General features: G+C 47.4%; 1 protein-coding gene across 5 annotated transcripts in view; it reads left to right on the top strand.

Moving 5' to 3' along the window:
* Positions 1-19973, top strand: part of APBA2 (amyloid beta precursor protein binding family A member 2) — a 272181-nt gene that overhangs the window by 200081 nt on the left and 52127 nt on the right. For all 5 annotated transcript variants that reach the window (XM_045448855.1, XM_045448854.1, XM_045448853.1 and 2 more), the window contains exon 3: positions 2972-3977. In XM_045448855.1, the coding sequence (XP_045304811.1) occupies positions 3012-3977 (966 nt within the window). In that variant the 5' untranslated portion in view covers positions 2972-3011. The remainder of the gene's footprint in view (positions 1-2971; positions 3978-19973) is intronic.

Here is a 19973-nt window from a genome sequence, read left to right as displayed (position 1 = left end):
CGACTCAGGTCTTGATCTCAGGGTCATGGGTTCAGGCCCCAAACTTCAGAGTATATTTACATACTTGATAAGGCAAGTTCTTAATTACTCTCATTTTTAGAACTTGCTGAGCTATTTTCATGAATTTATTCTTCCAAATGAACCTAAGAATTATTGGGTCACAGTTTCCCCAATATTCTGTTGAAATTTTGGCTGAAGTAGCCTCACATTGTAGATTGCTTGGGTAAATTATTTATGGGATTAGGGACTGTCCCACATTACTGTAATATATGTACTTTCATCTTTGAGTCTTATATTGGCCTAGATGGTGTCATATGTAGATGTGGGCATACACACGTCTGTATTTGCATACAGATTTTATCCCTCAAATGACATACAATTTGAGGTTAAGATGGAATCTGAAGTTAAGAGGTACGGTGTACCTTAGTTTGTTTGTTAACAAGGATGTGGATGTGTATGACCTGGGGAGATATAGAGATAGAGTTACTCCCAAGGAATAGGAACTGAGTGTTCAGGGGCAACTGACCACCAGCTCCATTTGCCTTTGACCATCCTGACTCTCAAAGTGTAGGAATCTGGCCATCTCTTAGCCACTGCATTCACTGCATGCTTTAGGAACCATTTTGGGGGTTGTTTCTAGAGATTGTGTCCACAAAAAGGTGGTTGCCAAGTTCCTTCTGTCAGTCCTACAGCATATGCATGTCCCTGGTGGTTAGCTATCCTTTGTGCAGGTAAGAGGTCTGTTGTAAAATGATAAATGGCTGTGAGGCAGGTCAGTGCTTTTGATGCATCCTCTGGTCACCTGTATTTTAGTGAACACCGAGCACCTCGATCCCTACCTGGGAATAAATATCTGGGATTATCCTGTCAGTTTTGGGGCTTGGGGATGGGGTAACTTGTGAGGACATTCATACCCTACAGCGTCCATCTCAGTGATAATATTCCTGGTGGGGTATCTTTCTAGTCCGTGGGCTGCTCTGGAGAAGGCTCTGTGAATCTTTCAGTATCTAGTGATGCTACCAAGACATTCATGAACCTCTTGTAATAGGAAATTTTCTTGGAGTGAATTCACATGTCAGAAGCATGTGGCTCAATCAGTAATGATGCTCGGACTCTGAGTGTCTGGACAGATGAAATAATTACCTCTTCTGTTCTTTGGGGAATATTCATAATGCTGTGACTGTGGCCATCTGGTAAACCCAGTCTCATAGAAAAATGTGTTTTAGGCACCACTATAAGCAAAATGCTCTATGGGTGCTCTGGGGAATACAGAATGCAAAGGGTCTTTAGTTTAGGACTTTTAGGGGGAGATAAGGTAGAAGAAAGAAGATGTATAGCCAGGGAAGCTCAGAGCCTGGGCAAGAACTGGCATGAGAGTCTCTGTCTCTCCTCTCTAATCCTGCTGAGCCCATTGCTTCCACAGATCCTCTCTCATTTCCACTGCCTTAAGCTCTCACTTACTTAAAAATAATTTTTTTAATTGTGGTAAAATATACATAACATGAAATTTACCATTGTAACTATTTTCGTGTGTACAGGCTCTCATTTCTTCTCTGGACACTGGAAGAAGTTTCTAAAAATAAATGAACTATGATGCAAACAAAAACAAGGCATAAGTAATGTCAAAGTACCATTTAAAGAATAAAGCAAACATCTGGGTCACCACTCAGCTGAAGAGATAAAACATTAATGATCCCTTTGAATATCCCCTATGGCTTTTCCCTGATGCTGGCCCCTCACATTCCCTAGAGCTGGAATAGACTTTTCACTGGTCTCCCTCCCTGCAGCTCTCTGTCCTCCAGCATCTCTTCCACCCTGGGCTCAGAGAGATGAGACTAAAACAGGAATCCTGCGTGTCATGCACCTGCTGAAAGTTGCCTGATGACTCTGCGTGGTTTGTGGGATAAAATGCAGAGTCCTGGGGGATGGGGTAAGGTCCTTCTCCATTTTTAAAAAGTTTATTTATTTCTTTTGAGAGAGAGACAGAGCGAGTGGGGTAGGGGCAGAGAGAGAGAGAGAGGGAGAGAGAGAGAGAGCAGGATGTACACAGTGCGAAGCCCGTTGGGGGAGTTGAACTCACAAACCTTGAGATCATGACCCGAGCTGAAATCAAGAGTCGGTCGCTTAACAGACTGAGCTACCCAGGCACCCCAGGACCTCCCCCATTTGGACTTACAGGATCTTCGCAGTGCCCCGTGATGCCATGATCCACATCCTGCAAGCTGTGGCCACACCCTCTGCCCTCTCTCCATGGCCAGGCAGTGCTGTCCTCCCCCTGGCGTCCCCCTCTCCTGTACCCTCACCCTGCTAAGCCTGTGAGGCTAGGGCTCAGGTTCAGCTTCTCTGTATGGGGCTCAGCCTGGACAGTTCCTGGCAAGTCTGGTCACTTGGGGAATCCTCTTGGTTTGGAGCGAGGAGGAAGGAGAGGCTTCTATGCACTGGGGAGGGCGAGACAGCTGGTAGGGGAGGGGACTTGAGGCCTTTGAGGAGCAGTGGATTTAGACTTGGAAGGTAGTGTTACCTCCTCATTAGACCTCCTCATGTCTTCTGAATAAAAGCTTCTCTTTTGCTTTTTGAGACAAAATAACATGATCTGATGACTCCTTGTCTTGTCACCTTGGCTACCCAAACGGGGTGAGCATTCTTAAGAAGTCATGAATGAGCCGGTGAGGTTCTGGGAAAGAGGCAGTCATCCTGGTGAATGGCAGGTGCCTCGCCTCACCCCTGCCTCCTTTCCCCTCAGCTCTGCGTGTCCCCCTTCTCTGTGGCATGGGCATGCGTTGCTCTCCACAAATGAGTCAGCTGCAGTGGGGACATCACATTATTTGAACAGATGTGCATTAACTTTGCTCTGAGACAACATGGTGGTGGAACACTCCCGTGGGTCCTGCTGCTGGCAGCCTGGCGGGAGCCTTGGGTCGGCCATGTTTTGTGGGGTTCTGACTGTCCTCTTCAACGTTCCTCCCCACAGTGGCTGCCTGCAGGTGATGATGGCTGCGTGAGCATCCGTCATGGCCAACCGGAAGCGTCAGAGCACGGCGAGCAGCATGCTGGACCACAGGGCGAGGCCTGGCCCCGTCCCCCATGGCCAGGAGCCTGAGAGCGAGGACGCAGAGCTGCCCCTGGCAGAGTATGTGCCCAAGGGCCTGGAGCTGTCCACCTTGCAACCCGAGAGCCCCACACCCCCAGACCAGGGGTGCCACGACCACAGCCCCGATGGGGACTCCAGCTCCGACTATGTGAACAACACCTCTGAGGAGGAGGATTATGATGAGGGCCTCCCCGAGGAGGAGGAGGGCATCACCTACTATATCCGCTACTGCCCCGAGGATGACAGCTACCTGGAGGGCATGGACTGCAACGGGGAGGGGTACCTGGCCCATGGCACACGCCACCTGGAGACGGATGAGTGCCAGGAGGCCGTGGAGGAGTGGACGGACTCGGCAGGCCCCCATCCGCATGGCCACGGGGACGAAGGCAGCCCGGACTACCGGGACGGCCACCTCCCCATCCCGGAGGACGAGGCCTCCGTCCTGGAGGCCCAGGACCAGGAAGAAGGTGTCCACTACTGTCCCAGTGAAGAGGGCTACCAGGACTACTACCCCGCGGAGACCAATGGGAACACGGGCACTGCCTCCCCCTATCACCCGAGGCGTGGGGACGGGGACCTGGAGGACCAGGAGGAGGACATCGACCAGATCGTGGCTGAGATCAAGATGAGTCTGAGCATGACCAGCATCACCAGCGCCGGTGAGGCCAGCCCTGAACACGCGCTGGTGCGGGGACCCGAGCCGGGGCCCGGGGACTCCACAGAGGCCTGCCCACCCAGTGAGGCCAGCCACGGCCCTAGCAGACATGAGGGAAGGCCCAAATCGCTGAACCTCCCTCCTGAGGCCAAGCACTCCGGAGACCCCCAGAGAGGCTTCAAGACCAAGTCCAGGACTCCAGAGGAGAGGCCAAAGTGGCCCCAAGAGCAGGTAGGACTCTGGCTGTCCCCAGAGGGAAGGGGGTGGAGGGGCCCAGAGAGCAAAGGATACTCTGGTATTGCCCACACAGGTGCCAAAGCCCATAGTTCAAGGGCATGTTTAGTTCTGCATTAATTCAGTTATGTAGCAGGTATGTGGACATTCTAGTGCCTTCCAGAAGGTACCGCCCTCCCACCTAAAAGAGATTGAGTCTCTAGCCTCTTTGTGCTGGATTTGTTCATGGTTGGGGGTGGCCCCGTGTGACTACCATCCCCCTACCAGGTTTTTTTCCTCAGGCTGATGGGACATTGACAAGGCTGTGAGGTTGCTGGGGAGTGCATACTGTGGCAGGCAGTGGTTGGATGCCCCAGTGACAAGGGGTAGTGACCTGCGTACATTTCACAGGGACCATTGTATCCCAGTGACACTTTTCTGAAAGCTCAGGGGCTTGGCATTATGGGCCATTAGCTGTAAATAACTATTTTGAAAATAATTATTTGAAGGTTTGACGAAGTCTTGGAGAAGAAATGCATATTAATGAGGCCAATGGATTTAAGCATAACTTTATTTTCTTTTAACTGTATCAAAGTGAGCATATATTTTGATAGCTACATCTGAAAAGCTGCTTTTCAAAAACAAAAGAAAAACAACACTCCTCTGTGAATATATAAAGAAGATGTGACTATTACACTTGTGTAAAGGAACTTCTGTTTGGCCAATTCTGTGGGCAAATGACAATGAAATGCTTTTATATTTTTTAAAGCCTTAATTAGTATTTTTTTCCCCCAGAGGAGTCCATGAGTTTATACACTAAGGACGTGTGTTTGGGATATAAGTCATATGACTTGCTGCTGGTTTCTGTTACTGGCATGTTGATGTCTTTTGTTCTTTTTAAAGATCATTAAATATAGGTTGACTTCACTTTTGGGGTGTTCTTGTCATTCACAGCAGTTGTGCCTGCACCGAGGGCTCTGGGATGTAGAGAAACTGCTGTTGCACGAGTGGATGTGGGGAGCTCCCCCCAAAGGCAGGTGGCTCGGGGCCCAAGGTCTGGGCTTTAAGCCCAAGCACTGCCGGCCTTCTTCACTTTGGCAGAGTTGGACTCATTGCCAAACAGTGGCTATGGCGCCACAGGGACTAACGTGGGCTACACAGGGCATACTGCGCCTTGTAACAAATGACTTCCCTGACAAAGTTCTCGTAAAGAGAACATTATCTTTAGAGTATGACGGGGAGTGGGCAAGACCTGACGTTTTGCTGTTTTTGTGCTGTACCAGATGCTAATTTGAGCAAAAATGCAGACTTTGGGTTGGAGAGCCTGAGGGATGGATGAATAGGATGGAACGAATGGGGGTGGTGGTGGTGGTTTCAAAGGGCAGGTGGAGGTGGGAGACATCCTGAGCCATTGTTGGAGACCCAGTAGGAGCTCTGTTCCTCAGAGTCATGGCATTGAGTGAAAGAGCAGGTAACTTCTCTCCCTAAATAGAGTGTCTCCTCAAAGCGAATCTGAGACACTCTAGAGAAGCTCATTTAAAGGGTTATTTATTTGCATAGCTTTTTTGGTTTACTCACTCATTCATTCACAAATTAACTCCATCAAAGAGAGTACCTGATGATGCCAAGCTCAGTGCTGACAAGGGTTCCTGATGAAAATGGGGCCTAAGTATTCCTTTGGGGGACTCTGCCATGCCTGGGTGAATGTGACCTGGGTCTTCCCATCCTGTAGACACAGGTGACCCATTCTCCAGATGAGGACCCTTTTGAAATTGGACCAAAAAGAGCCACTGTGATAGAATCATCTTGAAAGCAAGAGTGTGTGAAGGAGGTCCAGTGGGAAATGTGGTGACTCCTTGCTTCAGATCACAGCCTGCTTCCTAAAAGGAATCCCTTACTCCCCGCAGGACAGCCAGACTGTGTGGCAGGAGCCAACAAAAGAGTAGCCTCAAATAGGTGGACAGGGTGCCTGAGTCCCATGCTGGCCTTTCCCTGGGCCTTCTACAGTTAGTGTGTCATAGCCTGGGATTAAGGCTATAGTAAAACAAAACAAAGCAAAACAAAATAGCTAACGGCCAAAGGGCAATGGTGGCTACCTGGAGTCTGCTTTCTGAAGTGTGATCCATGGCCCAGCAGTGTTGCCCCACTGGAGGGCCCCACCGCAGAACCACTGAATCCACATGTGACAAGAGGCCACATTCAAGTTCGAGAGGCAATACTGTGGAAGGCTTCTGCTGGAGGAAGAATTGCATAGCATCCCTCACCTCTCTGATCCTCATTTTAAAGCTTGAAAAGTTACATCATGGACACTTTGAAGAGTATTGCATAGCCTTTTATTTCGTCCTTGTGTGGACAACAGTATTACAATGGAATTAGAAATGGGAAGACAGAAAAAATATCCTCTATGATTCCCGCTGCCTTAGCAGATGAGCTCTTTTGGTTTTTCTGTGTTACTTTTCAGACTCTAGCATTGAATCTGAATAATGCATGTGGTTGTCTTTGCAGTCCAGATGTAATTTTGCCATCCACCTTTTAAAATCTGACATGTTACAAGTGTTTCTCTGTGTTGCCTTATAATTTTCATGATCATTTTTACTGACCTTTGAATGTTCCATTTAGGCCACATGCCATCTAATTCATTCATCTGCACATACCCTGCCACCAAGCATACAGGTTACAGATGGGATTGTTTCTTACACATTGGACTGGCACAGACATCTATGTACAAGTTTTCTTTTGGTTTATTGCCTGAAAATAAATTCCCATACTGGGTATGAACTTTAATCATCTCCTCATGTTATCTTGCTACTTCTCTTTTTCTTTTTTTTTTTTTTTTTTTTTTGATGTTTATTTTTCAGAGAGAGAGAACAGAGCATGAGCAGGGGGAGGTGCAGAGAGAGAGGGAGACACAGAATCCGAAGCAGGCTCCAGGCTCTGAGCTGTCAGCACAGAGCCTGGTGTGGGGCTTGAACCCACAAACTGAGAGATCATGACCTGAGCTGAAGTCAGATGCTTAACGGACTGAGCCACCCAGGCACCCTTTGCTACTCTTTTTCTATGAATGTTTGATTTGTGCTCTTTATCATGTGGAGTCTGAGTGCTTTTCTATATCTTAGGAGAACTTTATATGCTCTAGATGTTGCTTGTTGTTACAGATGTTTCCTTCAGTGTGTTTGCTTTTGAAAAGGCTCCACTTTGCAGGTAGACCTCTCTCCTGTGTAATGCTGATGAGACCAAGAGTTCTGCGATGGGGGTGGGGGAGGGAGGGCAGGATGTGAGAGAAACCAAAGGAAATAAACTCAAATTGCAGGAAGACACATATGATTGGGGGAACAGAGATCTGTGCATGAGTATTTCTAGAGAAGAAAGAGCTATTTCAAAGCAATCCATGTTTATTGAGGAAGATTTGGAAAATATAAGCAAAAAACATATTTTGTCACATGGCATGGCCAAATTCTGTTGCTCAGTGTTTCAAATCAAAGAGGCAAACTAGCATCCTGTTAGATGTGTAAACAAAGCATGGGTGATCCTTGTTCTTTTTTTTTTTTAAGTTGATTTATTTATTTTGAGAGAGAGAGAGAGAGAGACAGGCAGAGAGAATTCCAAGCAGGTTCTGCACTGCCAGTGTAGAGCCCAAGATCATGACCTGAGCCGAAATCAAAAGTCGGTTGCTTAACCGACTGAGCCACCCAGGTAATCCTGACTGATCCTTATTGTTCATGTATTCCATATTTGTGAATTGGCCTACTTCCTAAAATTTATGTGTAAGCTTAAAATCAGTACTCATGGTGCTTTTGCAAGCATTTGTGGACACTCACAGAGAGGCAGAGGCACGTGAGTCAGTCAGCGTGCATGATCCCAGCTGAGTTTGAACAAGGAGACACTCTGCCTTCTTGTTTCAGCTCTCATACTACAAACAGGTGTCCTTTTCATGGGCCTTTTAGCGCCATGTTTTTTGCATTTTTGCGCTTTCTGTTTGGTGATAAAATGACCCCCACTTGCAGTGCTGGAGTGCAGTCTGATGTTTCTAAGTCTGAGAAGGCTATGATGTGCCTTATGGAGAAAAATACGTTGTGGTAGATATTTCATGTAGGTGTGAATGATAGAGCTGTTGGCCATGAGTCAACAATATGGTACAGCCAGAAAGAGGGAGAGGAAATTCGCCAATCTGTACATGAGGTTGATCTGGAAAGTGCTAAAGTAACATCTATAGTGTGTGAGGAAGCATTGGAAAAGGGGGTTACTTTGTGGATTCATGAGGTGACCATTAATAAAAAGAGCATGGTGAAGGCACTGTGATGAGGCTGGGAGCCAAAGAAATTTACGGTCTTCTTATCCAGAGTCAGGAAAATGTTAGACTCTTCTTAGCTAGTTTTATTATAAGGAAATACAGGATGTAATCATCTGTGAGGAATACACATTAAATAAGGTGTCTTTAGGGAGAAACACACATAAGACAAAAATAAAAAAGAAACAGATGGAAAACAAGGTTATGTATTGATTAGTTGACAAAAATGGTGAGCAGAGGCTTTGCAGGAACCTCATCCTGTATTTCTCCTAGGAGGTAAGAGGGTCAGTATTCATACATGCAGAGTTCACAGCAGGTTTAGAGAATGTAACTGCCCTGAACAAGGAGAACTGACTGTATCTGATTGGCAGATGAGCTTGAGAAACTTTACGGCAAAGATTTCCCATCTCAGAGATTCACTCCTTTGGTTGTACATGTGCTGTGTGAAGTCCCAGACTTAACTGCAACAAAGATACCCCTGGCCCTGCTTGGCCAATGTTTCCCCCAAAATCTTGGTTATTAGTCCCTTTTCTCCCCAGGCAGGGCCTATCAGGAAGCTACTGACCACAGTTGCATATCCTAGGGGACAGAAAGCTGGATCACACAACTTCCCGAGGTCTCCCTGCTTCATGTCTCAATCCCAGGATGATTCAACATCAACCCAGAAAGTTGATGGGGGACAAGTAGTCATCTGTTTCACCACTGGGACCCTTGGCTTCTGAGGAGTTAATGTTTCTTGTTTTGCTGTTTGTGGGGAGTCCCTGGGTGATGGTGGAACTGACCCTGGTGTTGGTGGTCATGGCCAACATTATGTGAAGGACTTCATGTGTATGATCTAAGTGAATCCTAGAATGATTAGAAGAGATAGGGACTAGGCTTGCTCCTGTTTTACAGATGAGGCAGTTAAGACCTACATTGGATAACTACCACACCCATGGTCACACAGCTCAAGGGGTAAGCAGTCTGTGTTGCACCAAAATTCATGCCTTTGACTGCTGCACTGTGCAATTCTTTTTTTTTTTTAATTTTTAAAAATTTTATTTATTTATTTTGAGAGAGAGAGAGCATACGCATGAGCAGGGTAGGGGCACAAAGAGAGGGAAGAGAGAGAGAACCCAACCAGGTTTGGGGCTGCCAGCGCAGAGCCAGATGCGGGGCTCGGACTCATGAACCATGAGATCATGACCTGAGCCAAAATCAAGAGTTGGACAGTTAACGAACGGAGCCACCTAGGTGCCCTTGCACTGTGCAGTTCTAGAAGGGCCTCTAGAAGAGGTAAAGCTGACTTCTGTGGCAGGATGTGTTTGAACCTGCCTGCTGGTGAGTGAGTCCACGTAGGTGAATTGGGCAGTATTCCTCCCAGAGAGTGGCCATCTCTTCTATTTTGTCCTTATTTAGTTGGTATTATGAGGGCTTGATGTGGTCCGTTGTTCGTAGCCCATGTGTCATGACACCAGTGGGGTGACCAGTGGACACAAAACCTCCAGTCTGTAAAATCATCCCAACATCCTGAGTTCATGAGGGCTCAGGCCCTAGAGTAGTCAAGTAGAGATCATTCATGCACCACTTCCCTTACTTTTTTTTTTTTAATTTTTTTTTTTAACATTTATTTATTTTTGAGACAGAGAGAGAGCATGAACAGGGGGAGGGCCAGAGAGAGAGGGAGACACAGAATCTGAAGCAGGCTCCAGGCTCTGAGCTGTCAGCACAGAGCCTGATGCGGAGCTCGAACCCACGGACCGTGAGATGGTGACCTGAGCGAAGTCGGACGCTCAACCGACTGAGCCACCCAGGCGCCCCCACTTTCCTTACTTTTATGGAGCTTTGTTGATATGTTTTGTTGTTTACATACAGTGACTGAAGACTATGTGAGTTGCGTCCAGCCTAGTTTGTATTGAATATCCAGATTGAATCGCCATTTCTGCACCTACTTCTGCTGTGTGTGTAGAGAGAGGACCTCAGTGGGACTCTGGTCTCACAGCTCAGGAGTGAGCTTTGGGGACTTGGCGGGTCATCAGTATACCTCCTAGGAGCAGGGACTTGCTGATCAGTGCTCCCCTGGGGGCTGCTTCTCCATGCTTCTGTAAGAACATGTTTGTTTAGCACCAAAGATCATAGTTCCATAGGTCTGGCGGCGGCCTGGGATAGCAGGTTCTTGTAGTCTCTGTGCATCTGGGTTCAGCAAGGACTGGATTTGGTTTGGACTGACTCTTTTGGAATCCCCCTCTTTCTCATGTGTTAGCCTGTGACATATATCTTGAGAAAGAGTACTCTGAAAATATCTTCTCTGTGCCTGAAATTCTTCCTTAGTAGATTTATTCCTTTCCTTTGGGCTCTGGAGATTTCTCAAGCGGCCAGGCATGCCTTGTCCTGTTCCATGCACTCTGTGGGCTGGGCGCACGTCAGCACTTCAACGGCCATCTAGTTCAAGGTGTTTGATTTATGCGGCAACTGCACGGAATAGTGCTGTGTGCTAGGATGGCACACCAAATGCATTTTTTGATTATTGGGGGTTTTCATGATTTCCGTTTATCATCGGTCCAGCCAGCACTTTCTAAAAAGGGCCCTCTGACAATAGAAAAAAAGGAAAGTCAATACATCACAGTCAACTTAATACAACAGTTAAATGGAGGCATGATACAGGGCCCTGAGACCACATCAAACATACAAGTGTTTATCCTTGCTCCTTGTGGAGATGGCTTTGCTGTGATTTCGCATTCAGTCGAGGCTTGCTTTGTGAAGGACCTTTTGAGATTGTGATAGGAATGCTGGCACCAGATGAGGAGGGACGATGCTAAGTGTATGGGTGACCTCGGCCTTCCCGGGGGGTGGGGTGGGCAGTGGCATTGTGAGTGCTTCCTATGGGCTGGTGCCTCTCCTACATGCCCTGTTCAGTGTCATAGGAAGTAAATATGGGCACCTGCTTTACAGTAAAGGGTACCATGTCTTAAGAGGCCCCGAGGGGCTGAGAGAGGAGTACCCTGGGATCATTGGCACTCAGGTAAGCTCCATTGGCATGTCATAGGGCAGCAGGTATGCAAAGGTATCTGGTGCTCGCACTGTGCCCAGGAGGGAGCGGTCTATCCAAACCTGGCTATAGGTAGGGCAGGGCTGGAGAAAGACCTCATGGGTAGGCGCTGAGGACAGGAGTTTCTGGGAGACACAGAGCATGGCCCAGTCGGGGGAAGAGGAAGGTCCTCACCCCCCACCCCCATGCCTCTCTTGAGTGTAGGTGGCCTCTTTCTTCCCACAGCCCTGACCCTGATTCTGCAGGTGCTCCGGCTCTTCTGGCATCAGGTCCTGCCTTTTTTTTGTGCACATGAGGAGGTAGCACAGGAGAGTTCCCAGGGGTCCTGTGCTCTTCCCCAGCTTCCTCTGCTCCCAGTGCTGAGTAGCTGTAGCACCTGCCATAACTAATTCCTGGGGCCACCCTGAGAAACAAAATCCAGGAGGGTACTGCCTTGGCATTGTCAGCCCCTCACTTGATGTGTTCAGGCTTCCAAACTTGATTTCTCTGGGCCTATTTGTCAAGTCAGCACAATGGCCTTATTTGATTTTTATGAGGCCTCTTGAAGACCTGTGACCAGAGGTGGCTGTTGCTGTCACAGAGCAGCTTATTTAGCAGGAATCTGGGATGGGTTCAGTGCTTTTAAAATCTAGTTAAAGCCAGGGTCTCTAAAACACTGTTTTATTGTCCAAGAAAATCACGGAGAGCCCTTCCACTAACAATAATCTAGAAAGAAACTTCCCCACCTCTAGCCCTTGAAGAGAGAGCAAGGTGCAGTGGTTAGGAAAGCAAATGGCAGTGGCAAGAAGCCTGCACCCCATCTGGCTCCCAGTTCTGGAACATTCTGGACACATTATCTGCGCCAACAACTGTCTATCTCCTGGCGTGGCAGGGAGCAGAGTTGATATGGATCTGAGTCTGCAGTGGATGTAAGGGGTGTGGAGCCCTTGCCCTGATGGTGACAATGATGATTTCAAATCCATAGGAGCCTCTTTCAGGATATGGGGGAGGCAGCTGGCTGAGGCTCTGCAAACAGTTTAGGTCCAGGGCCACACTGTGCAGGGCTGAGGACACCAATGAGCAAGTTGTTATCACTGCCTTCTGGAGTGCCATTAAGGGAGGGACAAAGCCACCACTATAAGGCAGGTTGGGAGGAGGACCAACTGGCCAGGGACGCACTGGAGACAGAGGAAGTGTGTGTGCAGCCTGAAACCTGAGGGAGCAGAGGTGACAAGTGAGGTGGGGGCAGCTCCCACATGTCCTCAGTCTCTCCTCTCTCTGCAGGCCTTCCTCAGGTGGGCTCTTGCTCCTGCAGGGACTTCCAGGAGGGATAGTTCTCACATGCCCTCCTGGGGACATCCTTAGTCCCTTTCTTCACTGGGGTCTCTAATTTTGGGCAACAAGGTGATACCTATGCACCTCCAAGGGCTGCCCTGATTTTCTCACACTCTGTTCCCAATAGGAAATTAACCGAGAACCCCACCCAGATGAGCTGGGCTCTGGCGCACTGATCTCTCACTAATACCAAATCACCGTCCTAGGGTCTCTCCTTAACCTCGAGTTTCTGCACATAACTCCCACTCTCCTTCAAAGCCAACTGGCCCCAGCCAGGCTTCTCAGATTCCCGGGGCTGCTGGCCCCTGTGTTCCTTTCTGCACAGCCCATGCGATGTACCAGGCACCAGAGGTGCAAAGATTAAAAATGGCATAAGTCTGTATTGCGAACCTCCTTCTAGAGGGAGATAGACCACAGATGCTTCCCAGTCCAGATGGGGCTGGGTGCTCAGGAGAGGGGCTGGCTGCAGCAAGGATGATAAGCCGAGAGGCTCTGGGACTTTGAGGGCAGCTTCGGGAAGTGAGCCAACCAGGTGAGGCTGAACGTGGAGGTGCGTGGGGGCTGGGATTGTGATGGGGGCTGAGAGCCCTGAGAGAGGTCACGTGGGATTCTGATGGTAATAGGAGAGGAGAGAGGGAGAAAGGCCCTTGGTTGGGAGGGGGAAGCCAGGAGGGAGCTTAGGGGCAGGGACATCTGGAAGGCCAGCCCCAGCAGGGCAGTTCGGGGAGATGTTTCTGGGGAGCCCCTGAGCAGCTTGGATGGATTGCGAGGGCAGAGGTTCACATGTGGGAACTGAAGGAGTGTTTATAAGGATGAGAGGCAAGGGGCCTGACGAGGTGCCCAGTACACATGGAGCTTGAACTGAATTGCACTAATCTGAGTAGTACCAGTTTGCCAGTGACGTGTCTAGGGCAGATTTTGGGAATGGGAAGGGTGGGCATGGGACTGAGGCAGGGGGTTGGCCCACATGCAGTTCCCGACCTCAGGCCCCTGCAGTACCTCCCATGGTCCTTCACATGTTCCAGGGGCTGGAGACGCATCCAGCTGACAAAACTGTCACGTGACAACCCCGAGGAAGCACAAGACTCCATGGAAGAATTTTTAGAAACATCTGCTGTTCAGGAAGAAAGACCACATTGCTGAACATGAGACTCAGAGATGTGTAATGTAATACATGGTGCCCGCTCCTGAGATGTGACAGCATGGCAATGGAGGGCATGGGGTTTTCAACCCAAAGCATTCAGATTGCGACCAATGCTAATCAGTTACTAAAAATGTCGTGGGACTATGATCACAGGAGGCAAACAAAGAATGCCCCCTAACTCTGTATCAATAAGACCATGGGCAACTGGAGAAGACTAAGCACATCTCAGGAACTTTGAGAAAGGAGGTATGGGACAGAATGGTGCCCCCAGGGCTGCTGGTGCATTCTAGAACCTGCCAGGTCTGGGTCTGTTAGCCGATTCCACAGCCAGCCTTTACACTAGAGAAGCTGGTCTCTTTCCACCTGAGACCAAGCCAAGGCCCAAACTGTTGGAGCTGAAGGATTTATAGAACTGGACTTACAGAATCTATTTGTTTGGCTCCTCTGGTTTTAGCAGGGGGCACATGGTCCAGACCTGCATCTGGTTCCTGTCTCCATTTAAGAGACATTTCCAGAGATGGCCTTATGCTGTCTTCAGTGCCATTGTGCTGCTGGGTCTGCCCCCATGGTTGGCCATTGTGTCCTGCTGTGGGTGCAGTCAGGTGTTATAGGTCAGGTGCCTGAACTAGACTCTGGATGTGGCGTTGCTGCCCAGGAGAGCAACTTGGGCATGACATAAGGTTGGAGGGATGTTGCTGTTTAGGGAAGTTTCCCATTCACCCTCTTTGGTCAGTCTCCCTCTCCATTGGCCCATACCATTTGCAGGTGGCCTCTGATTCTGCCTCTGAGATCTGTTTGCCCACTCTGATTTCCGATGCAGCCCCCTCACTACCCCAACACTTCCCACCCAGCCTTGGGTCTCTTGCTTCCCCTCACACCAGCTCTTGGTGCCAGCTGGGAGACATCTGTTCCTTTCACTCCCACTGCCTCTGAGTCTGCTGGCTTTGACCATGATGCACCATGATGCAGACTCACCTGTCCACGTGTCTTCTTCAAACAGGCTTAGGCCTGGACCATACCACACCCACGCCAGGTATCTCAGAGGTTTTTGGGTTCTTTTGACCACTGCTGCTGCTGTTTCCTTTGTTTCTAGTCATGAAAATAGAAGCTCTTCCTCACTGTGATCTATCCTCTGCTTTGTTCATTCATTCATTTATTCACTCATTCGGGCCCAAGTATGTAAAAATAGCACATTAGTCACTTTGAGAAATATGAATGTTAATCTTCAAGAGAGAAGGGATAATCTAGCCACCACCAGTCCTCAAAACCTGCTCCAGAAACCAGACCAATGGCAGGTCAGGGCTCTTTTTGCTGCATCGAATTTGCTAATTATGAGAGATGTTAGGAAGTGAAATTGCTGTCCCAGGTTTTTCTTGCCTAATATTTCATTAATATTTAATCTCCAACCCTCTTTTAAATGCCAAGAAGAATGAAACATAATGAATTAACCCAAAGAATCCCAAGTCATCTAAACTATGGGCATTTCGGCCTATATTCAGAAATCATGGCATGGTACTTTTTTCAGTATTTATGGGAGGACTGTGCCACAGTCATAGTGATAAAGTACAAAAGAAAAGATGTTGGCATGCAGTGGAATATTATTAAGCCTGTAAAAGGAAGGAAATCCTGACACTTGCCACAATATGCATGCACCCCAAGGACACTACAGTTAGTGAAGTAAGCCAGTGCCAAAAAGACAAATCCTGTATGATTCCACTTCTGTGAGATTCCTAGAGTAATAAGATTCATAGAGACAGAAAGTAGAATGGGGACTGCCAGGGGCTGGGAGAAGGGGGAATGGGGAGTTAGTATTTAATGGGGACAGAGTTTCTGTTGGGGAGGATGAGAAGGTCTGTGGGTGGATGGTGGTAACAGTTGCCCAACTATGTGGATGCATTTCATGCCACTGAATTGTCCACTTAAAAATGGTTAAAATGATAAATTTTATATTATGTGTATTTACCACAGTAAAAAGAAGGAAGGGAGGGAGGGAGGAAGGAAGGAAGGAAGGAAGGAAGGAAGGAAGGAAGGAAGGAAGGAAGGAAGGAAAGAAGGAAGGGTGAGAGAGAAAGAGAGAAAGGAAGTAAGGAAGAAAGAAAAGAAACAAAAGAAGGAAGGAAAAGCCTCTTGGCCCATTTACTCACCTGAGCCAGCTTGAATCATCTAAAACCAAGTTGAGCCAATCTGAACCTGCGTAACCAGTATCAGATGAACACAGACACACGTTTTGGCCAATCACCACCTGTTTGGTGTTGTCACAGTAGAGGTGAGCTGACCACACTCATTTGAGCCTGCGGACACTGGTGCATGTGGTCACAAGGCAGTGGGTCTGCACATCATTAAGTAGAATAGTTGAAGTCCTACATTGTTGGTATCATTCAAATAAAAATGTATTGTCAAATATATTACTAAAACAACAGCTAATTCTACTCTCTCTCCTTATTCTCAGTGTTAGGAAAACCAAATATTCTACATTGTATAATCATAGAAATTGAACAGGTGGATTTAATAAAAGCTAACTGGGTCGCTGGTATCTTCATTATGTATTATTAGCTGGTTAAACTTAGTTTTAAAATTATGAATCATAGCACTTTGTATTAGTGTTTGCCGCCTTAGGCAGTTCCATTGAGTTGTTTATTACTTCGGACTAATAATATTGACTGAAACAGAGAAGTCCTTATGTTAGGAGAACAGAAAGCGGGTCATAGCAGTTCCATGCTGGGAACGGTGGCCTGTATAGATGTGTAGAAGTCAAATCTAGAAAATGCCCCTGGAAAACAGCAGATGTTAGTGAAGATATGGAGAAAGGGGAGCCCTCTTACTCTGTTGGTGGGAATGCAGACTGGTGCAGCCACTCTGGAAAACAGTATGGAGGTTCCTCAAAAAGTTAAAAATAGAACTACCCCATGATCCAATAATTGCACTACTGAATATTTACCAAGGATACAAAAAACACTGATTCAAAGGGGTATGTGTACCCTGATGTTTATAGCAGCATTATCAACAACAGCCAACTATGGAGAGAGCCCAAATGTCCATTGACTGATGAATAAAGGAGATGTGGCACATACACACACACACACACACACACTGGATTATTACTCAGCCATCAAAAAGAATGAAATCTTGCCATATGCAACAATGTGGATGGAGCTAGAGTGTATTATGCTAAGCAAAATAAGTCAGAGAAAGACAAATACCATATGATTTCATTCATATGTGGAATTTAAGAAACAAAACGGATGAGCATAGGGGAAGAGGGAAAGAAAAGAAAGGGAAGCGAACCATAAGAGATTCTTAACAAAAAGAACAAACTGAGGGCTGATGGCAGGAGGTGGGTGGGGGATGGGCCGATGGGTGATGGGCATTAAGGAGGGCATTTGTTGTGGTGAGCACTGGGTTTGGTATGTAAGTGCTGAATCACTAAATTCTACTCCTGAAGCCAATTTTACCATACGTGTTAACTAACTAAAATTTAAATAAAAACTTGAAATAAAAGAAAGAAATGCCCTGGGAATGGGTTTCTAACATTGACTTAGTATTGGTCATTTGATTTCCTTTCAATTTATGGACCTTCATTTTCTTCATTTTTCAGCTGTCAAGCTAGCTTTCTCAGAATGTGAGTGCAGGACTCTAGGCTGGGTGTAGGAGAGGCCTCAGGTCTCCTGAGCAAATGCAGGAGCCTGCCAGAAATCCAAGAGACTGTTCTTCTGCCTTGGAGGGCTGCTGCCATGAAACTCTGCTCACACAGGGCTTCTCATCTCTAAAGCAGAAGGATGGGAAAATGTGCCAATGTCTGCAGCAAACTTATAGACCCTATGGGAGAAGCAACCATGATGGTGGCCAGCCACAGTTTTAGAAAGGGGTGGTTGTAGGTTTTCTCCTTTGATAATTGATCACAACCAAATGGAAGACTCCCTAGTCTTCCACACTCTGCTTTAAGAGGTAGATTTACCTCCTTTTCCAGAAATGAATCCAAGGGTGACATCCTGGTGCGTGAGGCAGGCAACTGGGAGAGAAGAACGTCTGTGCCATCTGGATCGCCCACCTTCTTCCCTGGGCCCACCCTCCTTTCTCTTGGCTTTTGTGCCCAAGGAGAGGGTTAGTCCTGCACAAGCTGGCAGGTGACCTTCAGGTTATTCTTTCCACATTATTTTTATTTTTGTTTTTATTTATTTATTTTTTTAATGTTTTCAATGTTTATTTATTCTTGAGAGACAGAGACAGAGTGTGAGTCGGGGAGGGACAGAGAGATTGGGAGACACAGAATCAGAAGCAGGCTCCAGGGTCCGAGCTGTCAGCACATAGCCTGATGTGGGGCTTGAACTCATGAACCGTGATATCATGACCTGAGCTGAAGTTGGATGCTTAACCGACTGAGCCACCCAGGCGCCCCTCCACATTGTTTTCAAATTGTAGTGGTATACCCATGAAATAAAATATACTGTTTTGACTATCTTAAAATGTACAGTTTGGTGGCATTTAGTACAGCATTGTACAACCATCACTATTTAGCCCCAGAACATTTTCATCACCCTAAAAGGAGAGCCCATACTTACTAATCAGTCACTCCCCATCCTCCCCTCCCCCCAGCCCCTGCCAATGCGAAGTCTGCTTTCTCTGTGTACAGATGTGCCTGTTTCTGGACATTTTCATCCGAATGGAATCATACAGTATGTGACCTTTTGTGTCTGGCTTCTTTCACTTAGCATAATATTTTCAGGGTTCACCTGTGTTATGGCACGCATCAGGACTTCGTTCCTTTTCATGGCTGAGTGATATTCTGTTCAAGGGATATACCATACTTTATCCATTCACCAGTTGATAGACATGTGGGTTGTTTCTGCCTTTTGACTATTGTCCGTAATACTGCCGTGAGCATTTGGGTACAAGGCTTTGTGCAGATAGCTGTTCTCGCTCCTTTTTTGGGGTGCAATTCCTGGATCACATGGGTGGTGTTTAACTTTTTCAGGATTCACAAACTGTTTTTCACCTTGGTGAGCATTTTATGTTTCCACCAGCAATGCCCTGGGTTCTCGGCTGCTCTCAAATGGCAGAGATTTAATAGCCCCCAAACCTTAATGGCTCAGCCCTTGGGCTCACCTCTTGAGCCCCTCAGGCCTGGTCATGCAGGAACTGCCCTTGATTGCCCGTGTGTTTTCTCATTCTCTGGCTTGCAGAGGTACCCCAGGCACCACCTACCCTTTATGAAGCTTCAGTGAAGAGAGTGAATGATAAAGTCAGAGACGTGCCAGGTGGTCCTGTGGTCAGCGGTAGGGGATGTTTTAGCAGACCAGACACAGAGAACATGACCAGGCCCTGAGTGTGCAACGTAGGGCTCGGTGGAAATGGCAGCTCATCAGCCTACCCCTAGGTAGGGCTGCCAGATTTAGTAAATAACAAGAGGATACCCAGTTAAGCTTGAACTTCAGACAAATGGTGAATAATTTTTTAGTATTGGTATGTTCCATGAAATATGGATGGGGGCAGGGTGGAGGGAGTGTAAGGAGGGAACTCTCCTTCCCCCTCCCATTCACAGGCCCAGCCAGGAGATGTTAAAAGATAGACCTACTGGCTGGTTTCCCTAATGGATCTTGTCATGATTCTTTTAAGCCACAGATTGGCTTTAGAAAGATATGATCACCCTCATGGGGATGACCATTGTAAGAATAAATACTTCATCCAAGCTTTCATTCTCCTCCAGACAAATACCATGGGAGTGATCGGAATTGTAAGAGGAGCAGAAGAAGAACAATATTGTCATTTTTCTGAGTCACCTGAATGTCAGGGGACAGATAAAGGGGCTTGTGAGGTATGTTTAGTGTGCTAAGTCAGATCTTCAGTTGGACCATGGTGGCTTATGCTCTCAGCCCGGCCATGGAGCACCCAACATGCAGCAAATTCTGGCTGACCCCTGTTGAGTGGGGACAGAGGAACATCGGACCAGTAGGGGTGACTGATGCCTTTGGAAACAGGGAGCATGAGGTGCTGTCACCAGAGAAGGCTGTCACCTAATTTATTTTTGAGGGGGTGGGGGAGGGGCAGAGAGAGAGGGAGACACAGAATCTGAAGCAGGCTCCAGGTTCTGAGCTGTCAGCATAGAGCCCGATGCAGGGCTTGAACTCACGAACCGTGAGATCATAACCTGAGCTGAAGTCAGAAGCTTAATTGACTGAGCCACCCAGGTACCCCCTGAGTTATTTGCAAGCCTGGAATTTCTCTGACAAGAAGTCATGTGTA

This window comes from Leopardus geoffroyi, chromosome B3, assembly GCF_018350155.1.
Source record: "Leopardus geoffroyi isolate Oge1 chromosome B3, O.geoffroyi_Oge1_pat1.0, whole genome shotgun sequence".
NCBI lineage: Eukaryota > Metazoa > Chordata > Mammalia > Carnivora > Felidae > Leopardus > Leopardus geoffroyi.
This window is presented reverse-complemented; position numbering and strand designations above follow the sequence as displayed.